This window comes from Anguilla rostrata, chromosome 12 (genome assembly GCF_018555375.3).
Source record: "Anguilla rostrata isolate EN2019 chromosome 12, ASM1855537v3, whole genome shotgun sequence".
NCBI classification, from domain to species: Eukaryota; Metazoa; Chordata; class Actinopteri; order Anguilliformes; family Anguillidae; genus Anguilla; species Anguilla rostrata.
This window is the reverse complement of record NC_057944.1, coordinates 21,602,905-21,624,535: the sequence shown is the minus strand read 5'-3', so window position 1 is coordinate 21,624,535 and position 21,631 is coordinate 21,602,905. Positions and strand designations below refer to the sequence as shown.

At 46.6% G+C, this 21,631-nt stretch overlaps 1 protein-coding gene across 2 annotated transcripts in view; it reads right to left on the bottom strand.

Moving 5' to 3' along the window:
• inppl1a (inositol polyphosphate phosphatase-like 1a) overlaps nucleotides 1-21,631 on the bottom strand; it is a 42,097-nt gene that overhangs the window by 5,099 nt on the left and 15,367 nt on the right. Inside the window, exons 3-21 of one of the 2 annotated variants that reach the window (XM_064301661.1) lie at nucleotides 15,404-15,545; nucleotides 14,494-14,605; nucleotides 11,227-11,373; nucleotides 9,508-9,598; nucleotides 8,151-8,240; nucleotides 7,769-7,867; nucleotides 6,840-6,987; nucleotides 6,478-6,590; nucleotides 6,227-6,329; nucleotides 5,018-5,214; nucleotides 3,992-4,109; nucleotides 3,262-3,358; nucleotides 2,783-2,921; nucleotides 2,112-2,211; nucleotides 1,781-1,869; nucleotides 1,473-1,554; nucleotides 1,105-1,194; nucleotides 663-776; nucleotides 295-471 (exon numbers count right to left, since the gene is read on the bottom strand). In XM_064301661.1, the coding sequence (XP_064157731.1) occupies nucleotides 295-471; nucleotides 663-776; nucleotides 1,105-1,194; nucleotides 1,473-1,554; nucleotides 1,781-1,869; nucleotides 2,112-2,211; nucleotides 2,783-2,921; nucleotides 3,262-3,358; nucleotides 3,992-4,109; nucleotides 5,018-5,214; nucleotides 6,227-6,329; nucleotides 6,478-6,590; nucleotides 6,840-6,987; nucleotides 7,769-7,867; nucleotides 8,151-8,240; nucleotides 9,508-9,598; nucleotides 11,227-11,373; nucleotides 14,494-14,605; nucleotides 15,404-15,545 (2,248 nt within the window). The remainder of the gene's footprint in view (nucleotides 1-294; nucleotides 472-662; nucleotides 777-1,104; nucleotides 1,195-1,472; nucleotides 1,555-1,780; nucleotides 1,870-2,111; nucleotides 2,212-2,782; nucleotides 2,922-3,261; nucleotides 3,359-3,991; nucleotides 4,110-5,017; nucleotides 5,215-6,226; nucleotides 6,330-6,477; nucleotides 6,591-6,839; nucleotides 6,988-7,768; nucleotides 7,868-8,150; nucleotides 8,241-9,507; nucleotides 9,599-11,226; nucleotides 11,374-14,493; nucleotides 14,606-15,403; nucleotides 15,546-21,631) is intronic. The other variant, XM_064301662.1, reaches the window with a different exon arrangement.

The window sequence follows — 21,631 nt, the reverse complement described above, 5'->3', positions numbered from 1 at the left end:
CCAGGCATCACACACACGCTCGCGCACACACACATGCGCACACGCTCGTTTGCAGAAAAGTTGTGTCAAGATTAACCTGTCAAACTGGGTTAGTATAGAATTGTAAATTTGTAAAGTGGTTAAACATACTGGCTTTTTAAAAATGTGTTATTTAAAAGTTTGCTTATCAACCATGAGACCAGCTTTGGGCATGTGTATTTGCAATTCAAAGATAAGAGGAGGATGGTGCCGTGCTATGGCCTGGCCACCAGGAGGCGCTAAACACAACCTTTCACACAGGGGCGCCCACTTTACCATAGGACTCGTATCCATCCAGAGACTTGACAGTAAGGAGCAGGTGCTGGTCCTGCAGGTACTCAATCTCTGATAGGATGGGCTTCAGTGTGGTCAGCTGCTTCGACGACCAACCCACTCGCAGGAAGTTGATGTTGTCGCTGCTCTGGCTGTCATTCTCATAGCTCTTCTTGAATTCTGCGGGGGTGTTAGGTAGACAGGACGGTTTAAAAACAAATCACAGGACGATGTGCCGTGAATCTCTGCCCTCTCCCACCATCCCACCCCACCTGTTCCTCTCCACAGAGCCCCCCCCCCCTCCACACAACCAATAAGGATTCAGTTAAGTCCCAATTAGACTGGGACTCCTCCCTCCTTACAGCACACACCTTCCAGGCAGGTGGAGTAGAACTCGATGAAGAACTTGGTCCTGCTGGCAGTCTTCACAATGGCTTCAATGCTCTCAAACTCAATGTAGGCCTGCTCTGAAGACTTGGGCAGCCCTGGCACACAAGATAGACAGGAAGAGAAAGGAGTTAGACCAGATAGTATACACTTGGAGGATTCCAACAGCAGTGAGGACCAGAAGTCCAGAGAAACAAACACCTATGACCTGAAAGCAGCTGCTTTCCAGATTAGATTTTATATATGTAGAGGCAAAGATCTCAACATGAATTAATGCAATTAATGTACAGCAGAGGTGGCTCATATTTAAATGAAAACTGTGTATAGTCGCTAAGGTTTCCCCAATCAAGTTTGGCCCCAAGTATGAAAAGAGATCAGGTGACCAAATGAAAAGGGTGAAGAGTTTTCCCTTTTTTGGTGTCAAACCTTTTTTGGAGACGAACTGAGACGTCACTCCGACTTCGAACGTCGCAAACACGGGAGAGTGGTCACTGGTGATTATGTCATCAGTACAGCCTGAAGCAAGGAAAAACAAGCACAACTGCAATCACAATTTCTAACCAATTTGTACACATGATATAAAATTCTCTCTTAACTTGGTATGCTATAATATCAGCAGCAGGAAGATGCCACCAGACCTTGGTTCACATCACTACGCTAGTGTATTATAAGGACTCACCTAATAGCTCCTCGTGGTTATCTTTTTGGATGGTAAAATGTCTAAATGCACTGGCATTTTCTAAATCTCTGATCAACTACAAATCCAAACGTTTTCACAGAAAGAACATTCATACCATAGGAGTTGCAGACAATGTGCGTCTCTGGGTAAGACTTCCACAAAATGCGGTCGCACCAAGAAGGAACGTTGGTCCGCATCTGAGAGAGTAGAGACATTAGTGGTGAGAGAACATATTTATCGAGCCACTTCATACTCAGCTCTGCATTTGCAACATAGAAAATTCTCTCTCCCAACTGGCAAAGCTAATTTCACAACTCAGTGAAAGAGAATATTCAGTCAAAGGGAAAACCAAGGACAACTGCTAGCACATTATGAGCAATTCACATCATTTCGATGTTTGTCAGACACAAAATCCAAACCTACCCCCGTCGGCTTCTGTTTCTGCCACACGTACGTGTCCCTGGACCCTCTCTCATAGCGATAGGTGGGGGGATAGGAGATTTCCTCTTCAGCTAAACAATCGCAGAGAGGAAAACTCTCACCAAGTGTTAGATAACGCACTTAGAAAAAGCAACGAAGCAAGCCATGTGAACAACAGACTGACACACAAGCCCTGGAAAAACCTTCATAAGTACAGTGTGGGAAACGTCTTCACATGCAAATAATTCATTAACATGTTCACAGCGAGTTTAAGTGGGCCTGCATTCATGCGCATAATAAAACTACATTCGTGGGGGTTATCAAGTGGACGCACCAAAACGGAGGAAGACCTTGTTCTTCTCCCTTTCCAGATTGAGCTGATCCACTTTGAGCAGTGGCTCAAACTCTTTCCTGTTGATGTAGTTCAAGATTTCCTGTGAAAGGGAGAAAAAGAGAGGGAGAGTGTGAGTGAGTAGGGGAGTGAGAGAGAAAGCGAGACAGAGAGAGAGAGAGCGTTAGCAGAACTGAACCGGGATGGGGGCAGCAGAGAGAAATTGTGTTATGCTCCATGACATCAAATCAAAGACTCAATACATTACAACAGCCAGAAGTGATCAGGAGAATACAAGACTGGACACATGCAGTCTGGAACACTCTCTGAGCGTTCACGAGCCAATTAGAGATGCCAGCAAACTGTACCAAGGATGCGTGCATTACAGGGTTCAGGGAAATGTTCTAACAGAACGCAAAACAGCACTGTAGTTTCACCAGTTTGCGTGTTTGGTAGATATAACACGTTCATTTAGGCTGACACAAAAATCATTCAAATTTTCCCTAATGAAAAAGTCAGGCTACTGAGTTTCCAATTAGGATTTTGCTCTAATTGTCCACTGCACACACCATTATACAGCATGGGCATAATCACACAATTAGTGCAATCGTTGACCAATCAGCTGCCTTCTCCAGCACACATGAACTGATGTTCAGCAGGGGACCGAGGAGCACCTGGATGTCCATGTCCAGCCGGTAGTTGAGGTCTCCAAACCAGAAGAGGTGCGTGAATCGCAGGGAGATGTCGAAGGAGCTCAGCTGCTTGTCTCCCAGAGAGAGCAGTCGCAGGATGTCCAGGTAGTTCTGATTCCGCCTGTGGGGGTACATGAGTGTGGGGCGGGGTAGGGGTAGAGCACCTCGCATCATCTCTGTACGCTTTACGCTGTCTGTGCGTACGAGCGCTGCGTTGCGTATCGATATCAGCGGTTCCCAACCCTAGTCCTGGAGAGCCACAGGGCCAGTGAGTTTTTGTTTCACCTTAAAATCAGCAGCCAATTCAGTCCCAGGAAACCGGGCAAGACGAATGAACTGAGTAATCAACCACTTCAATTTGAGGGACAGAATGGGTGGCAACAGAAACCGGCCCTTCAGTTCAAGGGTTGGGAACCCCTGCTCTATACACCAGGTCAAGGTTAGACAGGATGAGTAGCTACCTGCCAATCTTCTCGTTCCCTGATGTGAGGTGACAGTTGACAAACCCAAACGACGTGCCGTTGAACATAAAGGAGACGCCCACAGCGCCTTTGTTGCCTAGGGAAACAGGAAAAAGGTGGGAGAGGCCAGTGTTCAGATGCAACAGGCACTAACGGACCACATAATGTATTAAGCAGAAACAATGGTGACCTGTGGTGGAAAAAAAACATTCTGAACCCTGGTGTAGCTCAAGAGACGAAAACTGGTTTTTCCACATGCCATGCTGACTTGCAGCATTAAGGTCTGCTTTATTATGAACTCCCACCATCATAGACACATTCAACAAATCCTACCCTGTACATCCTCATTGCTCAAAAAGAACATGGTAGTTGGTGAATGATGCAGACTGTTTTCATGGATTCATTTCAACTTTAGACATTGGTGGTGCATTGAAACCACACCCCAAACTGTCTGTATTGCTCCAGTGGGAGTGGAAATGTGAACCAATTACCTCAGAAGTACATATGCACAGGAACTCTGACTCACTAGCTTTTCCACCAGATGAGAAAAAGAATATGCTCACAGCCAGCCAACACAGACATTAATTCAGAAAATAATCTATTAGGGCCAGCGATACAGACCGATAGGATACAAAAACAGTCAGAAAGGTCATACTGTTTGTGAATTTTAGCCAGGAACCAGCTAGTTTTACGTGCAGAGACCCATCCTGTGCGGTCGTGACGGTCTTACCAAGCGTGTTTGCGATTCCCGTCTTCACGCTGGACATGCCCACGTGGCTGATGCGGTTTTCATGTTCCGGCTTCACCAGGACGGCAATTTTGATGTTCCACAGCGTCTGTGTGGCAACCTGGGGAGGCCAGTTAGAGACAGGAGTGAACTCGAGAGGGAAAGTCATAAATAACCCCGGCATGAAAGGACCAGACTACGCCTTTCCCCCGGCGTCTTTGTGAAGGGAATTCATGTGGAAACATTCGCTCCGGTAAAACTCATACTGTATATCAAGTACCAGTGGCCAGTGCTGAACTTCCACAAAACCAGAAGATAATTTCAATTAAGGACTCTGGTCATTTCATTTAATAAAAGTTATATTTCATTCAAGCATGAACCCATAATTTAGCAGATTGTTTAAAATGCAAGAAACATGTGTTTGCTTACCCTCCTAACATTCACAAGCAGTGAGAGCAACTCAGCCCGACTAAAAAGTCAGCTACTATGAGAAATGTCACCACAAGACAGAGTAAATCTCTGCAAACTACACAAATAGTTTGAATGTTGAATTTCATGTCAAATCTGATAAGAAAATATGAAAAGACAGGGGACACAGAAACACTCACAAATTATAACCTCCAACCCTTATGGAGCATCGTACTAGACCAGGACTGTGCATTCCAGATCATTTCATCCAAAAAATATTCTGTTTCAAGCAACACTGTGCACTTGATGAAAACTCAATAATGTTTTCACCAAGGCATTGCATGGAACTCCATTTCTACTGGTGGTGGAACTAATACAGGGTATCACCCAACAAAAGGGATCTATGTTTCATTGCAATTTCAGTTAAAAAAAATGACTAATATCAATGAAATATCTATTATTTTACATGGGATTCTTACACTCTCCTTCATGTATGTCCATGCGACATATCTGGTATTTATCTCACTTTTGATAACTGCACATCATTTTAATGTCCAAGTCTCAATCTCCCTCAGTCTCATTTTGTACCCCAGGTTAATATTCCCTCTCTCCCTCCCTCACCGGTTTGAAGTCCAGCTCCGTGCAGTCCTTCAGGGCTGCCCGCAGGACCTCCACCCACTCCTTGTCGCAGACGGAGTTCTCCTGCGTGCCGAACACGTAGATGTCGTGGGGGATGGTGACGGTCGTCTCGTCCAGAGTCTTCCCCAGGCCGCGGGACAGGATCCACGAGCTCATGGCCTTGGGGGAGGGAACGCTGCCTGGAGAGGGCCGGAGATTCGGGAGTGAGGTGACTGTTAAACCAACGTCCAAATCTGTGTTACAACGCTTTCACTTAAACCACACTGCTGAGGACCGTCTCAGCAACCCTCACACACACACAGCTCTCTAAGGACCTCTAAGCTCTTCAACACTGATGTGCAGATGACTGTGACAAGTAGGGCTGATAGCAACCCACTGTCACTACTGCAACCCACTGAGACTACTAAACCCACTGTGACTACTGCAACCCACTGAGACTACTAAACCCACTGTGACTACTGCAACCCACTGCCAACCCACTGTACTACTCCCACTGCACTACAACCCACTGAGACTACTAAACCCACTGTGACTACTGCAATCCACTGTCACTACTGCAACCCACTGAGACTACTAAACCCACTGTGACTACTGCAATCCACTGTCACTACTACAACCCACTGAGACTACTAAACCCACTGTGACTACTGCAACCCACTGTCACTACTACGTCCCACTGAGACTACTAAACCCACTGTGACTACTGCAACCCACTGAGACTACTAAACCCACTGTGACTACTGCAACCCACTGAGACTACTAAACCCACTGTGACTACTGCAACCCACTGAGACTACTAAACCCACTGTGACTACTGCAACCCACTTCCTATGTCCACTAGCCTAAACCCACGTGACTACTGCAATCCCTCACACTAACCGAGACTACTAAACCCACCGTGACTACTGCAACCTACTGTCACTACTACGACCCACTGATACTACTAAACCCACCGTGACTACTGCAACCTACTGTCACTACTACCACGAACACTAACCACCGTGACTACTGCAACTCTTCACTACCCTGACTATAACGACTCTGCACTACGTCATACCCACTGAACAACCACTGTGCACTGTGGGTGTAACAGAGAACATGATTCTGGCGAGCTCTCCGCTCCGCCGTCACAGTGTGTGGATGGAAAGTTCTGGATCGGGAGCAGAAAGGTGGCTGAAAGGTGGTGCTTACCCATGTTCCAGGTCCCGATGAATACGGAGATCATATCTGGCTCGTCCTGCTGGGAATGTTTGTTCTTCATGAGCTGGAGGAGCTGACAAAATGCTTCCCTTTTCTGGGAGATATGAGAATGATTAGCAGACCAGACCAATATCACTACAACATTGTGTGTGTGTGTGTGTGTTTGTGTAGGGTGTGTGTTTGTAAATGTGCGTGTAAATGAGACACTATGCTCAGTTACACAGGCGTGTGTGCATGCTCACTTTAGCGCTGGCGAAGATGAAGTCCTTCCTCTGGCTTTTATCCTTCTCCTTCTCCTTCTCAAACACGATGCCCAGCTTGTTTGGCACGCGCTGTGACTTAATCAGCTGCCGAACTTCAATAAGGAACGCAAAGTATTTTTACCTTAGTGATGCATTAGTTTCTAGTTTTTCTATAGCTAAAAAATACCACATGGACACATGAAAGCATGGGCGTGTATTGGAAATGCATTGTAAACAACATCAAGACCTGCAACACCCCCATTCCAACCCCAGTCTCCCCAGTTTGCATCTCAGTTCTATCTCCACAGACAGTGATGAGCCCAGGAGCTCACTGGACAGCGAGCAGCTCCTTGCTGACTCACTCTTGTCGTGCGTGAAGGTGTTCCAGTCTTCCTGAGCGTTCAGCTTCTTCATCACCACCAGCTTCCCCCCCTCCACGTCCACGCTCAGCGTGTGCTTCTGGGACTTGCCGATCTTGGTGAGGTCAGCAAGGTACACGTCCAGCTTCACCTGCACAAAACAACGGTGTGGGTGTGAGGACAGGGCATACTGTCAGGTACCAGCACACACTATCATTTAACAGGTTCATATAAAAGCCATTAACTGAACTATAAATAAGAGTAGATATATGCCCACTTGTGGCTAGGCTGGACCTGACTGTTCCGGTTTTTATTATTTTTCTTTGCCGTGTTCTTCTGAGAAACTGCTGGCTGCCTTGCCTAGAATAGACACTAGTTGCACAGACCAACTCCTCCAGCAGGGGGCGACAAACCGAGAGTGCAGCGCTTTGTCCGAACTGAGCCCTTTTTCCAGGAAGTGTGCGGACTAAAAAAAGCGCAGTGGCTCAGAGCGGCGCCAGAGAGGACCTGGGCGTCTTGAGGCCTGCCACTCGCGGCGTCCGTGACGGACGGAGCCAGGCAGCGGCCCGCCTCTGGAGCTGGAATGGGGAAGTGGCGTTTCGGATGAGGAAGCCGCCACCCAACCCATACCCCGTCCCGCTTCTCACAGGCTGCCCATGTCTTGCCACAAAATCACTGCTTCTTATTTCTCTCAAAAGGGAAATGGCTAAAAACAGGAGGCCGCATCGCCAGAATGGCCCCTAACAGAAGCCGTTTCAGGCTGGTTTATTCGCCTGACTACAAGCGCCAGACAACTTCACCTGATGCAGGTCCTGGAGTTTTACTTTCGCATGAATCCACATTCACACTGAGAAATGCGCATCACAGTAGTCGGCAGGTCGGCGGGGCGGAGCTTTGGAAAATCTCAGCCAATGAGGATCAGGGGACCCTACCTCGAAGGCCTGCACGGGAATGGCTTTGCTGTGCCGCATGGAGAGCTGAGGTGGGATGGAGGGAGAGGTGGAGCTCATGTCCTGAACAGCCTTCAGGGCCTAGACAAGGGGAAGGGAAGAGTGGGAGAGAGAGAAAAAAGCAAGAATAAATAAACTGTAACAATGAAAACATCGTTGTAAACTGTAACAATAAAGCTCTCCCGAACCTCCGACGGTGGAATTCTCGCTTATTTCTCTCCCCATCTGCCTTAATTACCACCCCAACCCTCCTCATCTGCCCCAATTACCACCCCTACTCTCCCCATCAGTCTCTCTCCCCCCCCATCATCCTGGTGTGGAGTCTGTTACGATCTATTACTGTCTGTGGAAAGTCTTTGCTCACCTTCTTCTCAATGGAGGACAGGAGATCCTTCAGGATGGCCAGCTTGGTGACCAAGTGCTCCAGCTCCTGATCGCCACCCTGGTTCGCCGACTGGAGGAGACAGGGGGGAAGGAGCTCACGCTTACTGACCATCACACTACACTGCAGGCATGTGCACTGCACATGCACGTACACAGTGACACACACAATGTATATTGTACCAAGGTCTGACCTGTTTTTGTCACGTGAAGGTTTACGGAAGAAAATTTACCATTCATTTTTCCCCACAGTGAAATCCAAGATTGGTGATTCTAAGGTCAGGTTATAAGCTATCCTTCCAGTTCTTTACTCGTTTGTGAATTTAATCCAAATTTCTGAATTATGAAAAGTGACGGACAAATCTGGGTTTGGCGGAATGCATAGTGACACCTGTACTGGCCCGAATAGTGCCGACTGTAAATTTAAGTGGAGGAGGAATAATGGTCTGGGGCTGTTTTTCATGAATTGGGCTAGGCCCCTTAGTTCCAGTGAAGGGAACTCTTAATGCTACATCATACAATGACATTCTAGAGAATTGTGCGCTTCCAACTTTGTGGCAACTGTTTGGGGAATTTAATGTTTTAAATGCTTTAATGCTTTAATGTTTCAGCATGACAGTGCCCCCATTGACAAATCAAGGTCCATAAAGAAATGGCTTGCTGAGTTTGGTGGGGAAGAACTTGATTGGCCTGCACAGAGCTGTGACCTCTACCCCATCAAATACCTTTGGGGATGAACTGGAATGGTGACTGTGATCCTGTGCCCAACCTCATGAATGTTCTTGTGGCTGAATGAAAGCGAATCCCTGCAGCCATGTTCCAAAATCTACTGGAAAGCCTTCCCAGAAGATTGGAGGCTGTTATAGCAGCAAAAGGGGTCCAACTCCATATTAATACCCATGGTTTTCGAATGAGATGTTCAACAAGCACATATGGGTGTCATAGTCATGTGTCCAAATACGTTTGGAAATGTAGTGTGTGTTGCTCTGGGAAACGCAGGAAGGCCATTACTCGCTCAAGTCAGCCACAGTGGGGCATTCTCTCCTGGTAACCGTTTTCACTCCATATTTGCTCAAATACTCCAGAGGAAAACCGTTGGGGGCCTGGGAGTGTTTCTGAGAGGCTAAAGGTGAAGGTGAGGAACGCCATTATCAGATGTGCTCTTTCTGTACACAAGCGCAAGGGAAAGGAAATCCTGCTAGCGGCACAATGTTAAATATTTTAGTGAAGTGATCAGCCATTGTGACGTCTACTGAAGAAACGCTCATGTGCAGAAGAATGCGCGCGCACGCGTAGGCTCGCAAACACGATCGCAGACGCCGTTTTGGCAAGCCGTCTACCTGTGGAATCATCCGGGACACCATGACGGCGCTCTGCTGGTCAAACACTTTAGACAAAATCTCCAGACCAGCCAGGACTTTGTCTACTTCCCTGTGAAAGGGGGAAAAATGGATGAAGGGGTGGGGAGGGAGAGAGAGAAAGTAAATTTGAATTTCAACAAGAACACTGGAATATCGTACAAATGATACTGCTTTACAGTTTATACCAGGAAACGTGCTCAATAAGTGGCAGTTAATGAACTGAAAGTAAGTGGTCAGGATATTCAATGACCTAAAGTGATCCTAATGAACACACAGATATTTGATAAAAGACAAACACCCAACAGAGGCAGTTCTTACACTTCTGGTAAAGCATTCTGTATGTACACACAGGAACGATCTAAACACTGCAGAATTTGACCAATAACCACTCTAATGTGACAGAAAGGGCAATGTTAGCCTGAGTACATCTCAAAAGCAGAACACTGAAATTCTCTCTCTCACCATTACAAGGCCCTGAAGGTCTGAGCACAGAGAGGCCTACTAAGCCGGAGTCAACCGGCTTACAAACCACTGACACCTTCAAACCTCAAGACAGCACTAAAGCAGAAAAAGTAGCATCACCTGTATCGTCAATAAATAAACCCGCAACGAACTGCTCTCGGAGCGTTTCTAGCACAGGGGAAAATCTGTTAACCACAGCACTTACCTTCAGAGCTACCACAGTTAAACCTGCTACATACAGTATAGTCTGAGCACCCTATGAGTGGCGGGTCACTGGTGTGTTTACATGCACGCTAATACTCCCATTTTACCATGATTATTGAGCCATTATCCGACAATCTTTATCGTTGTGAGGTCATAACCGGCGTATTCAAAACCCAGTTAAGACACCTGGATTTTTGCCCAAACCGTAGATTTTTTTGGTGCGTGTAGACGTTTGGCTAAGATTTGTTTTTCAACTTTTAGAAACTGTGAATGTCAGGCGGAAGTCAAAGACCTTGAATGAAAACAAGTATGGCTGCCATTTTCACCATCTGCCGTTTGAACATACTCTGATTATGTAAAGAAATCCTGGAAATTTGGCTATTGGAGTAAGTGCATTACCTAGTGCTCTGATTACCTACAGACTAGATAGTACCTAATACCGTATCAAGCCTGGTCTTGAAAATCCCCAGAGTTTCTGCCTCTACTATGTGACCAGAAACTGTCTGCACCTGGCATAAACTGATAGACTCCCGATAATCGGGGTATTGGTGTGCATGTAAAGGCAGCCACTGAGAGGAGTACAGAGCGGCTCTGGGGCAGAAGGGGGAGGTCTGGGCCCCACAATGAGGAGTCACAGAGTCATGACAGAAAGGTGTCACGTGGGAGGAAAAGGAATCATGGATGAGCCATCCTTGCATATGGAGAATCTTATTATTATTTGCCCCCTCCCCCATTCTTCAGACAGAAAATACCCATGCCCCTCAATGTTATGAAATCCCAACTTATGGTAGAATGGAGATAAGAAAAGCAGTCCTCTTTATTTCCATATTTATTTCCGTTCATAGCAATTTACATCAGTCTTTGTAGCTCCAGCACAGAATGTCCAAACCTCTGGAAACAGAACTGCGTGTTCTGGCAGAGCGAATGTGCGGGAGTGTGGGTGGAGGGGGTTCGTGAGCTCAGATGCTCGGTCACGGTCTGAAGGGTGAGCTGAACGGAACAGGACCGCTGCGCGGCGGTGGCGGCTCTCACCCGTGCAGCCTCTTGCAGCAGGACACCAGGGTCTTGTTGAGGTGGGGCAGGCTGGTGCCGCCCTGCTTGACGGCCTCCAGGTCCAGGGCATAGCTGCCCTTCAGGTACTCGTGGGAGATGGTGCTCAGGCCGTTGGCCGCGGGGCTGCTGTGAGAGAACGGGCCTTAGAAAGCTGTGAGAACACAGTCGCATCTGCACCAGCTTACCTGGGAACACACTGCGTGTATTAGCATACATTTCCCAGAATTCAAATGGCCTTGAATGGACACTGCCAATGGCCATACTTTAAAAGTTGACTTCGGCTAAGCACTCTAATACTACATCCGTTTGGTTGTCAACATCTTACATTGTTGTTTGGAATTAGTTGATTGTTGGTTCTCTCGTTTACCAGACCAATAATTTCCCAATAGCAGAATAAGAATGTTCTTGATGTAATTGTGTGACATCAAAATCCCTCCCCAGACCTGAACATTTGCTCTGTAAATTGTTAAACAGAATAAAAGCCTGACATCACACGTGTAAAATTCAGCTGTATAAATGTAAATGCTATTTTTTTTTAAAAGTTGCGTAAGTCACTCTCGATAGGAGTGTCTTCTAAATGCCCGTAATGTAATGTAGAAAATGTAAACCTAATTATTTTATATAAAGTCCTGTAATTTAATCCTGTAATTCCGTTATTCCTCCTTTGGAGAAAACGCAAAAATTTGAAATTCATTTTAGATTTTGTTAGGAGTTCAGAAGGTAAAATGTACATGTTCTAGTGTAAATTATCAATGACTGAAAGTGTCCAAACTTCCAGGCTTCAAGAAAGCACTAGAAAACACTCAGACTTCCTGGCTGTGACATGTTCCACAGGAAAGAGCACACGCACTTCCTTTAGACTGGCCTGGGCGCTGGGCCAAGCTGCTCTCCACCACACAGTCAGCCAGGGTCAGCGTGTTTCTGAGACGGCTCTGGCTCCCCTCAGGTGCGGCTGACGTGCAGCTGAGGGTCAGTGATAACGCCAGCCTACTCCAGCCCAGGAGACACACTGGGCTATGGGAAACCTCCCCAGTGATACTGCGCACAGCTCTTAAACACGAACGCGGGTTTCCTAACAACACGCGGGTCTCTAAAGACCCCGAAGCTCAAGTACGGGCTTCCAGAGAAAGGCCGGGCTCCTCGGGGGCCAGCTGCTGAGTCAGACAGCGTGAAGCATGACGAAGCGCTCTCTGTTTGACTCACTCCATCCTGCTTCCACTGTGCCACACTGGCCTGTCAGAGATGTGTGCTTGGCCACCGTGGCTCGCCCCCTGTTTGTCACACACACAACCACACATGTACACGCAGACACGCACACAAACAGGTGCTCAGCCATATCAAAGCCCTGCCTTCACTCTGCGCATCTGTGGCTCTGACAGGAAGTGGGCTCCAAACCCTTATCGAATGTGAGACAGCACAGCAACAGAGCAGCACAGGGACAAATCAGCACAGCAACAGAGCAGCACAGGGACAGATCAGCACAGCGACAGAGCAGCACAGAGACAGAGCAGCGCAGGGAAAGAGCAGTGCAGGGACAGAGCAGTGCAGGGACAGATCGGCACAGAGACAGAGCAGCGCAGGTACAGATCAGCACTGTGACAGAGCAGCACAGAGACAGAGCAGCGCAGGGACAGAGCAGTACAAGGACAGAGCAGCGCAGGGGACAGAACAGCACAGGGACAGATCAGCACTGTGACAGAGCAGCGCAGGGACAGAGCAGCGCAGGGACAGAGCAGTACAGGGACAGAGCAGCACAGGGGACAGAGCAGCGCAGGGCTCAGAGCAGCACAGGGGACAGAGCAGCGCAGGGCTCAGAGCAGCACAAGGGTTGGAGTGAAAAACTACAGGACGGTAGATCTTGAGGAACGGGGTTGGGCAGCCCTGCACTAATCTAACTCGAATAAACGCAGTCGTGATGCGTCAGATTGTGTGTGCTTCGGGGAAGTCGCTACCGAATCAAAGCAGATAATAATATCTAAAGATTGTGACGTGACTGAGTCTGTACACAAGATGTCAGCCTCACACTGCTGGCCTACAGCTCTATCCCATCAGCCTGCTCGATTAAAATTTCCTTTCATCAGGACCGGATGGCATATATTCAGGGAGGAGAATTTCTGACGCAAGGGAAAGCTGACATTGGATTAAAGAATCTGAGGTGGGTTTGGGAGAGTGTGCACCTTTCAGATCAGAAAATAAACTTGCACTCTTCTAAACATACACCCACCTGCTAAATGGCTTTTTAATTACCATAGTCACAGTCTCAGTCAGTGTCTTTATTCATTCCCAACAAATGCAACCTTCAAACAGTTTGCCTGCAGTACTGGCCTCACAAGTAAAATCTAATCTAATATTTCCCTCACAAGTAAAAAAAAAAAAAAAAAAAAAGACCTTAACACTACAGGGAAATTAGCCTGTAATACACAGCTCTGAGCAACCGTTCAAAACCACAACTGAAACTATGATGTTCTCTGACAATTTGTGTCGCTGTTTCAGCCAGCAAAGCTGCAAGCTGTAGGCCGAGCTTGAAAAATCAAACCAATTCCACAGCAAATCAGAAGAGAAGTCAGTACACCTAGGCTTGATATCTGTATGTATAAACGATTGTATTGTATGTACAGTTAGGGTGAATGGACGGAATAGAATGCATGCTGCATAACGCAGAAGTAAGGAACTCAAACAAACGGCTTGCTGTGTTTGGGTGAGGCTGTTTGATCGTTGCGCGGGTGGGAGAGGCCACACGAGCAGAAAATACAAACAGCGGGACAGGAAATGGCTTATTTAAACAGCATGTGAACCAGGCTGTTGTTGTCAAGCCCGTCAGCTCCAGAACTGACCAATCAGACAGTTATGTCCAAGCCAACCGCACGGTTTCCACATACAATGAGTTGAAGCCCGAAGTCTGCCAGGATGTGCATTTTCATTGATACTATATTACAATAATCTACAGCTCAGAATAACAAATCCAGTGTATAGTGTACTCTAGCCTCAAAGCACTGTATTAAACTCCAGTTATTCCTGTGTTGGGAACAAAAACAAAAAGATCTCCACTGACCCACACTTTCAAGCCAGGAAAAAACACTATTAATGAATCATGCCATTTTATGAGATGCTCTGACTGTTTCAGGGGTATTTATGAGAAATAAGACTGATTTTATTTGACCTTGCTTAATCCCTAGTTTCTGCAGTTGTCAGGGATTGGCCAGTGACTCTCTGCCTGTGGTGGGTGGACTGAGAAAGGAACCCCACCTGTCTGTGGAGGACTCCTGTCCAAAGCTGACCAGGGCGGAGCAGGCGGACCCTGGGGGGCTGCCGGTGGAGGCGGTTCGAGGAGGGAGGGGGGGCTTGTCATCCTCTCCATCTGCAATGAAGACGGAACGAACCACCGTCAAACTCTGCACTTCCATCTGAGGTTCCTGCTCCCCCCCCGCCACAAACCAACCAAACAGCGCATTCAGTATCCGATTGGTCATCGGTCACCACGGCAAATCAAAGCCTACGGCGTGTCAATTTGCCGAGCTGAATGTTTGGCCCGGTTGCTGAGTGACGGTGTGGGTTTCCGGCAGCTAGGCGTCCCGTAGCCGGTCTGCCTCCCCCGCTCTCGCCCCTGACCGGCAGCCTGGCGGTGTCGGAGCTGGCTTGAGCCTGCGTTTCCTCTGGGTGTGGTCGCTCTGTTAAATTACAGAGCTGACCGATGCCAGAAAAGCGTGTGCACAGCATCTGCAGCGGGGGCGGCAGCATTTACTCACAACAAGCTTTTAGCATTCTAGCAATGCAATTCAAATAAAAGACTTGTGTCATCTGCACCGCTTACCACTAACGAGAGATTACTGAAGACCGCTTAAAAGCAGGCATTACCCTACAGTTTAAACCGGACAGCGCATAAGAGTACTATTTTCTCCTCAAAATGCTATCTAAAGGAGTAGCAGCAAAGCAGACGTTGTTGAAGTATCATAAATTATTTTTAATAATCACAAATGGATACTTGATGAAAGAGGCAGGGGGTGGTAATGAGAAATAACATTGTACAGCTATAAAATGATAGAAAATCTTGTCCATGTAAAGGCACATACACTGTGCCCTTATGGCTATGCATGCTACCGCAGAGAGGACAGCAGGTACTGGGGGCAGTTGGCCTTCTGGAGGCGGGGCTTGTTACCGGAGTAATCCCTGTCGTCTGGGCTCTCTTCGCGCTCCACGGGATAGAGCAGGGTGGTCACCAGGCCCTGGCTGGGCTGCAGGTACAGCTGGATCAGCTCCGGGAGCTTCTTAAACCGCTTCGGCTGCACACCCTGTGAGGTCTGCACACATGCGCACACGCACGCACACACGCACGCACATAGACACATACATGCACGCAGACGCACAAACACGTACAAACAGATACACGTAAAGTGTTTAATGAAAAAGGCCACAGATGAGGAAGCTGAAACGCAGAAGCAGGAGGCGCAGGATCAGGTACATGAACCAGGCAGCAGAGCAGACTGGGGAGAAGGAAATGTGTAAACCCACGACAGGATGAGGAAACCCCCTGCCCAGTCAAACTGCAGCCTTCTCCTTACCAAGAAAAGCCCTGGGCAGCCGGATGTGATGCTGCAACCTTGGTCTCTACGCTACAACGGCAGAGTAGCACTAAAACTGGACCGCCTACATTAGTCGTTGATCGGATGAACAGATGTAAATTCATCGCTTTTCCGAGCGGGAACAACACATTTTTCTGGGGGTAGACAGCAACTGGAGTGTGTTTACACATCATTTTTTTCTTAGAGAGAGCCTGAGTCAAACGTGACTCAGGCGGGAGGGTGTCTATGAAGTACGAATAAACCAAAGGAGAGCGCTGTTTCTCAGAGGACTTCCACATTCTGGCTTCCAATTTCTCACCCTGCATGACAGCAGCTAACAGTAAGACACAAATGGAGGTATGCGTTGTTAGGGTTGGAGAGAAAACCTACAGGATGGTAGATCTCCAAGAACAGGGTTTGGGAGCCCTGCACTAGAGGACAGGCCAAAAATATGACTGATTGGGATGATGGCAGTCCTTGCAGGAACCAATAACGGCTAATCTTTCAATATAATCTCACATTCAAATTCGAGTCCATCGAGCATTTCCTCCAAACCAAGCAAACAAAGACACAAGTGACTTGATGTCAATGTCAAAGATACAAAGCCATGCTGTCATCCTCTACAGCTCAGCAACACTTTGCACATCTTGTACTTTCATTGAGACCCATAACATTCTGCAAACAACAAGATATCAAGTTGCCAAAAAACCTCCAGGACCTGTGCCAGCAGAGTCTGCTCTGACTGTCGGGAATGCAAATGAAGCCCTCCCCCGCGTGCGCTATGCTCCCGACACCCCCCAGGATGGGGGTGGGGTTTCCCATCAGGCCGAGGGGCAGACAGCAATGTCGCCTCATCAGACGGAGCCCCTGACCAGCTGCTGGGTCCGGCCGACACCCGCGCACAAAGAGCCGCTGTCTGTCCACGAGCGAAAGCTGTGCCAAGATAAGCACCAGGCCCTGCCAGCTGCTACTGAAAAGTGCCACACAGATGCACAGATATACAGTACTACAGGCTGACACATACACACTACACACAGATACACAGTACTACAGGCTGACACATACACACTACACACAGATACACAGTACTACAGGCTGACACATACACACTACACACAGATACACAGTACTACAGGCTGACACATACACACTACACACAGATACACAGTACTACAGGCTGACACATACACACTACACACAGATACACAGTACTACAGGCCGACACATACACACTACACACAGATACACAGTACTACAGGCTGACACATACACACTACACACAGATACACAGTACTACAGGCTGACACATACACACTACACACAGATACACAGTACTACAGGCTGACACATACACACTACACACAGATACACAGTACTACAGGCTGACACATACACACTACACACAGATACACAGTACTACAGGCTGACACATACACACTACACACAGATACACAGTACTACAGGCTGACACATACACACTACACACAGATACACAGTACTACAGGCTGACACATACACACTACACACAGATACACAGTACTACAGGCCGACACATACACACTACACACAGATACACAGTACTACAGGCTGACACATACACACTACACACAGATACACAGTACTACAGGCTGACACATACACACTACACACAGATACACAGTACTACAGGCTGACACATACACACTACACACAGATACACAGTACTACAGGCCGACACATACACACTACACACAGATACACAGTACTACAGGCTGACACATACACACTACACACAGATACACAGTACTACAGGCTGACACATACACACTACACACAGATACACAGTACTACAGGCTGACACATACACACTACACACAGATACACAGTACTACAGGCTGACACATACACACTACACACAGATACACAGTACTACAGGCTGACACATACACACTACACACAGATACACAGTACTACAGGCTGACACATACACACTACACACAGATGCACAGTACTACAGGCTGACACATACACACTACACACAGATGCACAGTACTACAGGCTGACACATACACACTACACACAGATACACAGTACTACAGGCTGACACATACACACTACACACAGATACACAGTACTACAGGCTGACACATACACACTACACACAGATACACAGTACTACAGGCTGACACATACACACTACACACAGATACACAGTACTACAGGCCGACACATACACACTACACACAGATACACAGTACTACAGGCTGACACATACACACTACACACAGATACACAGTACTACAGGCTGACTCGACTAGCTGTCGGTTGCTGCCAGTATCAAGTCCAATGTCTTGACTGGCCTACAGTGCAGTCAACAGTACAGCCACTTCCTACCTACAGGACATAATTCAACCCTACACCCCAGCTTGACCACTCTGCTCTGCTGCAGCAGGGCAACTTGCACTTCCTGCCATCTCTGTTAATGGCTCTCGCTTGACCCAACCACGGAGCTTCTCCACCCTAGCTCCCTAGAGGTGGAACGATCTCAGTCAATGCTCATTTTCCATTGTGGTCTGAAGACACATCTGTTCAGACTGTACCTTGACAAACTCTGACACCACTCCTCTGCAGGGTTACTCTCAAGTATCACTCTGATGTATCACTTGTATCTTGATTTTCTAGCAGTTTCATGTTTCGCTTGTATCTTTACCGTGGTGTTGTAGATGTTTATCATATCTCTTGTAATCATGACTCACCTTCTAGTTCATGACTTACCATAACTTCACTGACTTCAACTATGCTTACTGTGTGAACTGCACTTGATGTTCATGGCTATGGATAACTGATTGTATAAGTATTGTACCATATCTGACCTGTGTCAGGACATCGCTTTGGACAATAAAACCACAAAAAAGGTGGACATGTAAACAGCAACACACCACTAGGGGATTCACAAAGATCAAATTCAATACCTGAAGCAATGATATAACTACAATATAAGAAAGGATAAACAAACATATAAAATATGATTCCACATCACAAACCTAAACACACACACACTATGAGGTGCAAAGATAGACAGACAGATATAGATGCACAGACAAAACTGCAGGTATACAGTGTGAAGAGCTGATCCGAACAAAGTTCTTTGAACCCACTACAGACATACTGACAGACAGAGCATAATCAGGGTCCAGTAAATACTATCTCATAAAAAACACGTTTTCAACATACAAAAATTCCAAGTTACTCACACATACAAGACATACACTGTCTATAACTCATTCATTCACACTGCCAAAATCAAGGCCTGCCATTAAAAGTATTGATATCAAAATGACGCCAAGTTACGGTACTAGAAACAATATAGGCTATCTTGCCTCACCGAAATTAAATAAGATGTATTCCAAAGCAATGCTACACAATATTTCCTCAATTCTTTCAAGTCACGGGGCCTGTGTGTATAAGCATGCAGTACATGGACAGGCCAAACATGTGTGTGGATGGCTCTCTCACAGTCAAGATTGATTGAATAGGCGTCTATATGTCCAATTAGTATTGGTATGTATGTATTTCGCTGCCCAGCCTTTCTGTTGCGTGAATGATAGTATGTTTCTTGGTATAAGTGTGTGTTCGTAAATGTGAATGTAACATGCTGCGAGGGAAATGTCCCCATGGGGATAAAGGAGTTCTCTATGTATGTATGTATGTACAATATGTATTACACATGCAGTATTTATTGTACGTAGCAAATATACAATAACTTGTACATTTACTCAAATTCAATTCAGAAGCAAGTATAAACATGTTTTCTGAAGAAATATGCTGACTGTAGTTACTCAGCAGCAGTTTTCTACATGAATTTCAATGTGTTCCATGAGGCAATTCGAAATATTTGACACTTTGATCTGACACAAAGTTTGCATGACATTGGAAAATGGTAAGACTACAAAACACAGGGCCAAGTGACTTGAAAGAATTGAGGAAATATTGGGTAGCATTGCTTTGGAATACATCTTATTTAATTTCGGTGAGGCAAGATAGCCTATATTGTTTCTAGTACTGTAACTTGGCGTCATTTTGATATCAATACTTTTAATGGCAGGCCTGGATTTTGGCAGTGTGAATGAATGAGTTATAGATGGGGTATGTCCTGTATGTGTGAGTAACTTGGCATTTTTGTATGTTGAGAACGTGTTTTTCATGAGATATCATTTCTTTTGGCAAAGCGTTTTATTATGAGTGAGAAATGCGAAGTGACCCTGTAAGAAATTGTGGTTGTGGATTATGGCTATCGTTGTGTGAATTTGTACAGTCTGATAAGCGTGTACCGTTTAGCAGTTTCGGTTTGCTATATATGTAAAATAGTTCAGGAGGGTGAGGTGGCTTAAGCGTAAACGCATCAGAAACGTAGGTGAAATATGGCCAGTGTATGTACTCATGGATTTGACGGCCATCCAACCAGCCTTGATTGACAAAAGAATCAGCAAGCCCGTAGAATTAGAACTCCCTAGGTCGCAACTTGTGTACCCTTCTGTCCTGCTCCGTTGTCTGTTATTTCGAATTCTGTTATTTTGAAATATCATTAGCAAACCTGTCCGTGGTTTTAAACAAGAACACAGGCCAGTAAGCACAGAAGAGCTCCCGTTGCATCCATATGGCTTTGCAATATTGTAGCCGGTTAATAACTGAACGTGCAGACGGTACGTCATAATGCAGTGTATACGTTCGGTGAACGGCAGGTAGATATGGTGCAAAAGCAATAATTGAGAAGTAGTAGACAATTATTAGTGAGGGTAAAAGCAGGTTACAGAAATGTGTTCCTAGCTGGGCTTGAACCTAGGACCCCGTGTTCCCAAGACTGTAACCTTGCCCACTAGGCCACAGCAGACTAGCTGTTTAAACTGGAAATGTTTCAGAATAAAAAGGTATGGGTATTTTGCGTGTTTATGCAAGTTTTTGATTGGGTTGTGTAGGTGAAGATTTGGCTGGTGTCGGTAAAGTATCCAATGGGGAGACATGTTGTTAGTGGGATAGGCGGCAGTAAAAATAAGAAGAAGAATGAGAAGAAGAAGGAAAAAACGCAAAACCCCCCTTAGTTTGGGGCTTTATTGTGTTTTTGAATTCTGTCTGTTGGCTGTTGTGGTTATTTCTGTGGGGAACCCCTGAAAAGTCTCGGTGCTGTATAGGTATGGGGCATACCTGCCATCCCAATAAATTCCTTAAAGCTCACACAAGAAATTGTTGAATACAGCAGGTTCAACACCAAAAAGCTCCTGCTCTACACCACTACATAACACAGAGGAGGAAACCATTTTGCACTGCTACAAATCTGGAGCACAGTGAAGCTAGTAGAGGAAGCCTCAAAATTGTAAAAAGACTTCCTGTTGAAAAAAAAGAAGTGGGGCAGACAGTTTGCAGGACGGCCTCCTGTCTCGAGACCAGGGTCGCTGGCCAGGACGTAGCATTCTCACTCACAGAGACGCAGCGGATTGGACATGGACGCTAACTTGGGTGCCAACACGGGCACTAACTCAGATGCCAACACAGGTGTCAGCTCTCCAAAACCAACTCCCAGTGCCCTAAAGCCCACCACACTCTCCTCCTTTAAAGGAACCAACACACCGAACGCATCTACAAAACAGACTGGCTCGGCCTCCCTGTTATTATTACCAACACATCTGTGCTCTGCAGACGCATTTGTCTGGAACAGTTTGCGTAGCGCACAGTTCATATTTCACCAAGGTTACGTATCAGTGCCCTGACCCCTGCACCTCCCCGTTTCACAACACGATGCGCAGTGTTTACATAACACACTGTGGGGACCCTGCGGGGGAGCGGGAAGT